The sequence below is a fragment of the Coregonus lavaretus genome (assembly GCF_964263955.1).
Source record: "Coregonus lavaretus genome assembly, chromosome: 19".
Lineage (NCBI taxonomy): Eukaryota > Metazoa > Chordata > Actinopteri > Salmoniformes > Salmonidae > Coregonus > Coregonus lavaretus.
The window spans coordinates 41,811,674-41,823,083 of NC_140006.1; the positions used below are offsets into that span (position 1 = coordinate 41,811,674).

Below are 11,410 nucleotides of genomic sequence, written 5' to 3' on the forward strand. Positions count from 1 at the left end.
CCCTATTTGAGGTTCAAATCTACACTGAACAAAAATATATTAATCCCAACATGTAAATTGTTGCTCCCATGTTTCATGAGCTAAAATATAAGATCCCAGAAATGTTCCATACGCACAAAACGCTTATTTCTCTTAAAATGTTGTATACAAATTTGTTTACATCCATGTTAGTGAGCATTTCTCCTTTGCCAAGATAATCCATCCACCTGACAGGTGTGACATGTCAAGACGCTGATTAAACAGCATGATCATTACACAGGTGCACCTTGTGCTGGGGAAAGTAAAAGGCCACAGATGTCTCAAGTTTTAAGTGTGCAATTGGCATGCTGACTGCAGGAATGTCCACCAGAGCTGTTGCCAGAGAATTGAAGGTTCCTGTCTCTACCATAAGCCGCCTCAAATGTCATTTTAGAGAATTTGGCAGTACGTACAACTGGCCTCAGAACCACAGACCACGTGTATGGTGTCGTGTGGGCGAGCGGTTTGCTAATGTCAACATTGTGAACAGAGTGCCCCATGGTGGGGTTATGGGATGGGTAGGCATAAGCTACGGACAACGAACACAATTGCATTTTATCAATAGCAATTTGAATGCACAGACATACCGTGACGAGATCCTGAGGCCCATTATCGTGCCTTTCATCCGCCGCCATCACCTCATGTTTCGGTATGATAATTCACGGCCCCATGTCGCAAGGATCTGTACGCAATTCCTGGAAGCTGAAAATGTCCCAGTTCTTCCATGGTCTGCATACTCACCAGACATGTCACCCATTGAGCATGTTTGGGATGTTCTGGATTAACGTGTATGACCGCGTGTTCAGGTTCCCGCCAATATTCAACAACTTCACACAGCCATTGAAGAGTGGGACAACATTCCACAGGCCACAATCAACAACCTGATCAACTCTATGGTGGTCACACCAGATACTGACTGGTTTTCTGATCCACCTTTTTTTGTCTATATTCCCAGTCATGTGAAATCCATAGATTCGGGCCTAATAAATGTATTTCAATTGACTGATTTATAACTCATTAAAATCTTAGAAAATGTTGCATTTATATTTTTGTTCACTATAGGTCTTTATTTTACATTTTAGTCATTTAGCAGACGCTCTTATCCAGAGCGACTTACAGTTAGTGAATAATTTTTTTTTAAATACTGGCCCCCCATGGGAAACGAACCCACAACCCTGGCATGGCAAACGCCATGCTCTATCAACTATATCCCTGCCGGCCATTCCCTCTCCTACCCTGGACGACGCTGGGCCAATTGTGCGCCGCCCATGAGTCTCCCGGTCGCGGCCGGCTGCGACAGAGCCTGGATTCGAACCAGGATCTCTAGTGGCACAGTTAGCACTGCGATGCAGTGCCTTAGACCACTGCGCCACTCAGGAGCTCACGATGAAATGTTTTCATAGAACTTGACTCAAGTACCAGGAAAACATAGCTATTCATTTATACACAGCTGCAAAAGTAGCCCCTTTATGAGGAAATGTTTTCATAGAACTTGACTCAAGTACCAGGAAAACATAGCTATTCATTTATACACAGCTGCAAAAGTGACTTCAAACCCAAGAGGAAGTTGCAATTTTACATTTGTTACATTGTAGCATGTTGCAGCAGGAGGGATTTTGTTACATTCCAGCATACTGGAAAAACCATAACGAGTCCTTTCGTTGCCGTGGCAACTCAAACCAAGCGTCCAAAATGGCGACTTTGCTGGGGAAAAGTTTATTTGAAGTCAGTGGTCAAGGTCCTGCACCCAATAAAGACTTTTTCCAGTTTTCTGTCACCAAGACAGAGGTACGTTTTTTCGTCTTATGTCCTCTCTAAAATGTAAAATATTTGGTACATTTTTCTTAGACATTTCTAAGCAAGCCATTTACTGCCTTGCCCTTTCATTCTCTAACGCTAATCTTTCAATTTTAGCTAGCTAGAATAACGTTAGCTGTCAGTAACGTTAACGTTAGAGACATAGCAAGCTACTACTATATTATATTGTTAACTAACAAATAAGGCTGTGCCAGCAAGCTGGCAACAAATAGTTAGCAAAGTAAATAGTCAGCACTAGTAACAAACAGAACAATTTAGCTAGCTAAATTGCTTTGCTGACTAAGTACAGTAAAACCACATGCTCTGCAATACTCATAGGCCCATATTTTCCAGGTTATTTGGAGATGGTGGAAGATTTCTTTGAGAAGTGATGGTAGGAACACAAAGCCAGGAGAACTGAGGGAGTCTCACAAGGACTTCTTGGATGACAGCCGGCTTCAGAGTAAGGTTCCCTGTGTAGGCGATTCCACAACCCACCTGCTCACTAATAGCTAGATAGATAATAGCCTAGATGCCAAAAATAACCCTATGCCCTCGAGTGAAGTGAATTACCATGCTAAAAATGACTGCATTGATTGTAACCCAATCAACCCCTAATTAAATGATACTATTCCAGTTGGCTAAGTCGTGCAGTGCCCACATGATTTAGGTTCACAGGTGTGTCAGAAGGGCAGTTTCCAGGAGGGCAGGGGTCGTAGAGGCAATGGTCTAGAGCAGGGTTCTCCAAGCCTGTTCCTGGAGAGCTACCGTCCTGTAGGTTTTTACTCCAAGCCTGTTCCTGGAGAGCTACCGTCCTGTAGGTTTTCACTCCAAGCCTGTTCCTGGAGAGCTACCGTCCTGTAGGTTTTCACTCCAACCCTGTTCCTGGACAGCTACCCTCCTGTAGGTTTTTACTCCAACCTTGTTCCTGGAGAGCTACCGTCCTGTAGGTTTTTACTCCAACCCTAATCTAGCACACCTGATTCTAATAATTAGCTGGTTGATAAGATGAACCAGGTTAGATACAACTGGGGTTGGAGTGAAAACCTACGAGGGTAGCTCTCCAGGAACAGGATTAGAGACCCTTGGTCTGGAGATTGTGTTCATTCGCGGGTGCAGATTTTTTGTTGACGTCTTTTACTATAAATACTTTTGAAATCGCCTAGTTGCTAGGTCAGAGAGATGGGGAGAATCTCAAAACCCATTGGAGAAGGTCAGAGGGGAGGGACCTCTGACTTTCTCATCCAATGGGGTTTGAGAAGGAGAGGGGACGCGAGGAGTCAAGGAAATGCAATTGAGATTCTCCCATGGTCTAATGGTCTACAAAGCCCTTGTACCGGACTTTGGCTAGGTTGTTCACAGCACAAAAAAAGGTAAGCAATGGCCCCATTGGTGGGCATGCTGAGGGGAGGACGGCTCATAATAATGGCCGGAATGGAGTCAATGGAATGGCATCAAACACATCAACGACGTGGTTTCCATATGGTTGATACCACTCCATTGACTCCATTCCAGACATTATTATAAGCCTCCACTGGTGTGATGGTTTCCCAGGTCAGCTGAGTGTGGTGTTTGGCCCACGGATCCTTCAGTACAGCCAGGCACTATGTCAGGGTCACTATGACTACCTGGAGCGTCTGCCCGACCCCCTGCTGCTCCACATCCTGACCCATCTGGAACTGGAGGACGTGGCACGGCTTGGACACACCTCACACAGGTTCAGGAAGGTGAATGGACCCACTCTGTCTGTGTGAGACTCGGTGCATGCATGTACACAGTGTACGCTGTCATACATCATAGGCAGTACGCTGTCTACATCATAGGCAGTACGCTGTCTACATCATAGGCAGTACGCTGTCTACATCATAGGCAGTACGCTGTCTACATCATAGGCAGTACGCTGTCTACATCATAGGCAGTCCACTGTCTACATCATAGGCAGTCCACTGTCTACATCATAGGCAGTACACTGTCTACATCATAGGCAGTACACTGTCTACATCATAGGCAGTCCACTGTCTACATCATAGGCAGTCCACTGTCTACATCATAGGCAGTCCACTGTCTACATCATAGGCAGTCCACTGTCTACATCATAGGCAGTCCACTGTCTACATCATAGGCAGTCCACTGTCTACATCATAGGCAGTCCGCTGTCTACATCATAGGCAGTCCGCTGTCTACATCATAGGCAGTACGCTGTCTACATCATAGGCAGTCCGCTGTCTACATCATAGGCAGTACACTGTCTACATCATAGGCAGTACACTGTCTACATCATAGGCAGTACGCTGTCTACATCATAGGCAGTACGCTGTCTACATCATAGGCAGTACACTGTCTACATCATAGGCAGTACGCTGTCTACATCATAGGCAGTACGCTGTCTACATCATAGGCAGTACACTGTCTACATTTTTATTTGAGTAATTTAGCAGATGCTCTTATCCAGAGCGACTTACATGAGCAATTAGGGTTAAGTGCCTTGCTCAAGGGCACAGACAGATTTTTCACCTAGTCGGCTCGGGGATTAGAACCAGCGACCTTTCGGTTACTGCCACAACGCTCTTAACCACTAAGCTACCTGCCGCCTCATATGCAGTACACTGTGTACATCATAGGCAGTACACTGTCTACATCAGGGTTGCCCAACCCTGTTCCTGGAGAGCTACCCTCCTGTAGGTTTTCACTCCAACCCTAATCTAGCACACCTGATTCTAATAATTAGCAGGTTGATAAGATGAATCAGGTCAGTAACACCTGGGGTTGGAGTGAAAACAGACAGTGGACTGCCTATGATGTAGACAGCGTACTGCCTATGATGTAGACAGTGTACTGCCTATGATGTAGACAGCGGACTGCCTATGATGTAGACAGTGTACTGCCTATGATGTAGACAGTGTACTGCCTATGATGTAGACAGCGTACTGCCTATGATGTAGACAGTGTACTGCCTATGATGTAGACAGTGTACTGCCTATGATGTAGACAGTGTACTGCCTATGATGTAGACAGCGTACTGCCTATGATGTAGACAGCGGACTGCCTATGATGTAGACAGTGTACTGCCTATGATGTAGACAGTGGACTGCCTATGATGTAGACAGTGGACTGCCTATGATGTAGACAGCGTACTGCCTATGATGTAGACAGCGTACTGCCTATGATGTAGACAGCGTACTGCCTATGATGTAGACAGCGTACTGCCTATGATGTAGACAGTGTACTGCCTATGATGTAGACAGCGTACTGCCTATGATGTAGACAGCGTACTGCCTATGATGTAGACAGTGTACTGCCTATGATGTAGACAGCGTACTGCCTATGATGTAGACAGCGTACTGCCTATGATGTAGACAGTGTACTGCCTATGATGTAGACAGTATGTGAATCCTATTGTAACTTTACATGGGTATATCTGAGTGTAATTACGTGTTTATTTCCATATTCTGTTGATTTCTTTTCTATATGTGAATCTGTCCATTGTTGTTTTTGTGTGTGGTTTAAACCCCTGGTTGAGTTAACTGACTGAATGATTGATCGCAACCTCTGGTCTAGGTCCCTAACCACTGTTCCCTGTGCGTCTGTCAGCTGTGTCGTTCGGAGGAGTTCTGGGAGCAGGCGGTGCGCGGCCACTGCGGCTCCGTGTCGGCCGAGGTGGAGTCCCTGGCCCTGGAGCTGGGCTGGAGGAGCGTCTTCTTCACCAGCAAGCTGCAGCTGCAGAAACAGATCAGCCGCAGGAGGAAGAAGAGCCAGAAGCTACTCCGTAAAGACACAGAGAGCTACGATGTAGACACCATGGTGGAGCGCAGTGAGGACCCAGAGAGCCATGTTGCAGATATAGAGCCAGGTTCTGAGTTGGACCCTGGGCCGGAGCAGCTCGGTACAGACATGCAGCGCTGTGGGGTGACTGTGGGTCATGTTCATGGTGTGGCACAGGGTGATTCAGGGTATGGAAGAGGAGACTGGAGCTCTGATTCAGGGAGCTCACTGAAATGATTTTTGTTTTATCTTTACACTCTAAATAGGATCCTTGAGGTTTCCATGCAAAGAGGAATATAGGATGGGATTGGTCTTGGGTGGAGACTGTACAAGTAGTTTTTGACACAAATATGATGAATTAGTTATGCTAGAAAAGCAGAATGGTACTTTTATGCTGTTACCCAGCAAAGCAGCAAAGCAGTGTTTGTTTGTGCTTGTCTTTCAATCAGTACAGTGGCTGTGTTGTGTTGGAAGACAGTTGGTGTCATAGACAGTTGCCTGGCAGCAAGGGATGTTGTGGCAATGGTTGGAGATGTTAATATGCATTTGTACCTGCTGTTACTGTGTTGTAAGTGTGCCATAATCTTATGCCTTATACATGATTGCACGAGAAGGACAATACCATTCGGTGGAATGATTCAGGGAGGGCACGTTTGCTGAATGTAAAAGGATACAAACCTGTCAGCTGTGTCCTCATAATTTTATTCCTAATTTATTTTGTTTTGTAAATATACTCTACCAGTCAAAGGTTTGGACACACCTACTCATTCAAGGGTTTTTCTTTATATTTACTATTTTCTACATTGTAGAATAATAGCGAAGACATCGAAACTATGAAATAACACATATGGAATCATGTAGTAACCAAAAAAGTGTTAAACAAATCAACATATAATGATAGTCCCACTAAGCCCAAACCAGATGGGATGGTGTATCACTGCAGAATGCTGTGGTAGCCATGCTGGTTAAGTGTGCCTTGAATTCTAAATAAATCACAGACAGTGTCACCAGCAAAGCACCCCCACACCATAACACCTCCTCCTCCATGCTTTACGGTGGGAACTACACATGCGGAGATCATCCGTTCACCCACACCACGTCTCACAACGACACAGCGGTTGGAACCAAAAATCTCAAATTTGGACTCCAGACCAAAGGAGAAGTTTTCACCAGTCTAATGTCCATTGCTCGTGTTTCTTGGCCCAAGCAGGTCTCTTCTTCTTATTGGTGTCCTTTAGTAGTGGTTTCTTTGCAGCAATTCGACCATGAAGGCCTGATTCATACAGTCCCCTCTGAACAGTTGTTGAGATGTGTCTGTGACTTGAACTCTGTGAAGCATTTATTTGGGCTGCAATTTCTAAGGCTGGTAACTCGAATGAACTTATCCTCTGCAGCAGAGGTAACTCTGGGTCTTCCATTCCTGTGGCGGTCCTCATGAGAGCCAGTTTCATCATAGCGCTTGATGGAGTTTGCGACTGCACTTGAAGAAACTTTCAAAGTTCTTGACATTTTCCGTATTGACTGACCTTCATGTCTTAAAGTAATTATGGACTGTTGTTTCTCTTTGCTTATTTGAGCTGTTGTTGACATAATATGGACTTGGTCTTTTACCAAATAGGGCTATCTTCTGTATACCACCCCTACCCTGTCACAACACAACTGATTGGCTCAAACACATTAAGAAGGAAAGAAATTCCACAAATTAACTTTTAAGAAGGCACACCTGTTAATTGAAATGCATTCCAGGTGACTATCTCATGAAGCTGGTTGAGAGAATGCCAAGAGTGTGCAAAGCTGTCATCAAGGCAAAGGGTGGCTATTTGAAGATTCTCAAATATAAAATATATTTTGATTTGTTTAACACTTTTTTGGTTACTACATGATTCCATATGTGTTATTTCATAGTTTTGATGTTTTCACTATTATTCTACAATGTAAAAAATATTAAAAATAAAGAAAAACCCTTGAATGAGTAGGTGTGTCCAAACTTTTGACTGGTAGTGTATATTATGTATGTTTACAATGTTTAAAATATAACAATATTTTAAACATGCTCATGACTTAAACCTATATTATATCTTAAATCCTTATCTCGGCTAAATAACTTAACGACCAAGGGGTCCAATCATTTTAACATCCTTATATTTGTATTCATCATGAACATGTAAAAAAAAGTCGTTCATAATAGGGAGAGTGTTATTCATATTCAGTAGCGGCAAACCCTCCTGATGCAGGTCGGATGTCCACACACACACACACACACACACTCAGCACAGCACACACACACACCTAGGAGCACAAGAACTTGCACGACTTACTGTTAAATATAGAATTTTGCTATGCTGAGAGGCAGGTGTTGACTCTCAGAACAATCTATTCCACTAAACCCACGGATTAGGAGGCAGTCGATAAAGAATATATAACTAAATGCATGGCGGGGGTGACACGTGACAGAAAATACAAGGAAAGAGTGGGAGAAGGATGGAGAAGGCAACCGTTACCCGAAGCAAAGGGCTACCTACCACAGCAGATAGACACCCATAGCTGTTGGCACCATTAACTTGGTTTTGTGAATTCTTGGTTTGGCAAATTCCGAATTTAGTTTTCACCCCTGCGACCTGCCAGAATCAGCAGAAGCGATGTCCAATGACTCCAACTATGATGTGGCAGTGGAACAGAATATGGGTAAGGACATAGAGAGAATTTTTTTCTGCTGTTTTTTTTTTAATCTTTTTTTTTGTCTCAACCTATGAGTGCTCGATCTTGGGTTTACAGTCAATGTTTTGTCGTTGACGTTATATGTAATAAATAATAATAATAAATAATGTGGTTTATCGAAGTATCTAAATAATCTCACCCTTGCCTTTATGTGGTTTAACTTCACATGTTATTTCCTATTCCCGTTATCTGTTGCTTTACTGTAGTCGTGTCTTTCCTCTACTCAGGCCTTTTAAATGCTACTATATCTGGGGATGACATATGGCTGCTGGACACAGTGAAAGTATGTATCCACGGGGCCATCTTCCTGACCACCTTCTTCTTGACCTACCTCATTGTGGTGACAGTGTGCCACACGGCCGAGCTGCGCCGCAACGTCCGCTTCATCCTGCTGTGCCATCACTGTGCCTGTGTGACCAGCTTCAACGCCGTGGGCACCGTCCTGCACGGCCTCCGCGCCCTCCGCCTGCCCATCAGCCGCCTGACCTGTTGGCTCCTCTTTGACTTCCAGGTGGCTCTGGGCCGTGGCATGGGCATCACCCTCACCCTCATGGCCATCAACACCTGCCTTTCCATTCTGCGGCCGCTCCACTACCCGAAGCTGGTGCGTCGCATTCGGGCTTCCGTCATAGCTCTGGCTTGGTTCGTGGCCCTGCTCAACCCGGTTCTGTTCACTGTCCTGGCTTGCGCCCAGTCCTCTTGGGCCTATGTGGTGGAGCTGGACCCCGTGTGCTCCACCACGCTGGAGAGTCCAGCGTCTCGGTTCAGCAGCCTGGCGCTGGTGGCGTTCCTGCTACTGCTCATCATGACCAGCTATGTGCTCATCTACATGGAGGGCTGCCGGGCGGGGCATTTCTCACGCTCCAACAGCTACGGGCGCCGCACCATCCTGATCCACATGCTGCAGATGATCCTGTACCTTCTCCCTCTGGTGCCCATCATCGCCAGGTTGAAGCACAATATGGCCGCCACAGTGACCAACTACGTGGTGTTCTTAGTGGGGCAAGGGCTCAGCCCCGTGGTGTACGGCCTACGCAGCCGGGAACTCCGGAAGCAGCTTCCCCGCTTCCTCCCCCGCTGGACAACAGTGTTCCAGACCAGCAGGGGTCACAGTGGCATCACAGACTGCTCTGGGACAGGGACCGCAATGATCTCCAGAACTGCGACTAGTACAGAGACTGTAACCAGCGCAGAGTCTGCACTTAGCATTGGAACCTGTGCTACAATAGAGACTGAAGCCAGTATAGAGTCTGCATCAAGTGAAGGACCTGGAATAAACCTAGAGAGCCCAGCAAATACAGAAACCACAGTGTGCACATGGACCAGTATAGAGACTGAAGCCAGTGACGTAACTGAAATCAGTGGACTGACTGAAACTAGTATAGGGACTGAAGCCAGTGACGTAACTGAAATCAGTGGACTGACTGAAACTAGTATAGGGACTGAAGCCAGTGACGTAACTGAAATCAGTGGACTGACTGAAACTAGTATAGGGACTGAAGCCAGTGACGTAACTGAAACCAGAGACAAGTGAAGTGCAATCGTATGAGGATTACTGAACCTGCTGTAGACAATGGTGGCGATTGAACATGTAGAATCGTCGGGAAAAGAACCGATAAAGATGGTCGATGGTCTGTGGTCAGAGGAGATAGGAAGGCCACCCGCTGTGCACCGCCAACATACATGTTGGTCTGTCCTTTAGAGGAAGATGGAACATTTTCAGTATACCAAGCAGCCAGATGTGTAATGTGTAAATCAAACTATATTTTATTTCATGTAATACTGTGTATAGAAGTACCATGTATGTGATATGTATCAATAATGTATAATGTACAGTGCAGTCGGAAAGTATTCAGACCCCTTTACTTTTTTCACATTTTGTTACGTTACAGCCTTATTCTAAAATGTATTAAATAAATACAAATCCTCAGCAATCTACACACAATACCCCATAATGACAAAGCGAAAACAGGTTTTTAGAAATGTTTGCAAATGTATTAAAAAGAAATACCTTATTTACATAAGTATTCAGACCCTTTGCTATGAGACTCGAAATTGAGCTCAGGTGCATCCTGTTTCCATTGATCATCCTTGAGATGTTTCTACCACTTGATTGGAGTCCACCTGTGGTAAATATAATTGATTGGACATGATTGGAAAGGCACACACCTGTCTATATAAGGTCCCACAGTTGACAGTGTATGTCAGAGCAAAAACCAAGCCATGAGGTCGAAGGAATTGTCCGTAGAGCGCCGAGACAGGATTGTGTCGAGGCACAGATCTGTGGAAGGGTAACAAAAATGTTATGCAGCATTGAAGATGCCCAAGAACACATTGACCTCCATCATTCTTAAATGGAAGAAGTTTGGAACCACCAAGACTCTTCCTAGAGCTGAACGCCCAGCCAAAACTGAGCAATCGGGGGATAATGGCCTTGGTCAGGGAGGTGACCAAGAACCCGATGGTCACTCTGACAGAGCTCTAGAGTTCCTCTGTGGAGATGGGAGAAACTTCCAGAAGGACAACCATCTCTGCAGCACTCTACCAATCAGGCCTTTATGGTTGAGTGGCCAGACGGAAGCCACTCCTCAGTAAAAGGCACATGACAGCCAGCTTGGAGTTTGCCAAAAGGCACCTAAAGACTCTCAGACCATGAGAAACAAGATTCTCTGGTCTGATGAAACCAAGATTGAACTCTTTGGCCTGAATGCCAAGCATCACGTCTGGAGGAAACCTGGCACCATCCCTATGGTTAAGCATGGTGGTGGCAGAATCATGCTGTGGGGATGTTTTTCAGCGGGAGGGACTGGGAGACTAGTCAGGATCGAGGGAAAGATGAACGGAGTAAAGTACAGAGAGATCCTTGATGAAAACCTGCTCCAGAGCGCTCAAGACCTCAGACTGGGGCGAACGTTCACCTTCCAACAGGACAACGACCCTAAGCACACAGCCAAGACAAAGCAGGAGTGGTTTCGGGACAAGTCTCTGAATGTCCTTGAGTGGCCCAGCCAGAGCCCGGACTTAAACCTGATCAAACATCTCTGGAGAGACCTGAAAATAACTCTCCATCCAACCTGACAGAGCTTAAGAGGATCTGCAGAGAAGAATGGGAGAA

General features: G+C 45.5%; 1 protein-coding gene across 1 annotated transcript; it reads left to right on the top strand.

Annotated features, from left to right (window-relative positions):
* Positions 1-1,710: 1,710 nt before the first annotated feature.
* fbxo36b (F-box protein 36b) lies at positions 1,711-5,814 on the top strand (the record flags this gene model as incomplete). The annotated part of the gene is made up of 4 exons (XM_084183117.1): positions 1,711-1,806; positions 2,170-2,278; positions 3,370-3,542; positions 5,407-5,814. 4 exons carry the CDS (start codon positions 1,711-1,713, stop codon positions 5,812-5,814), a joined length of 786 nt encoding a protein of 261 aa, XP_084039243.1.
* Between the last annotated feature and the right edge of the window lie 5,596 nt (positions 5,815-11,410).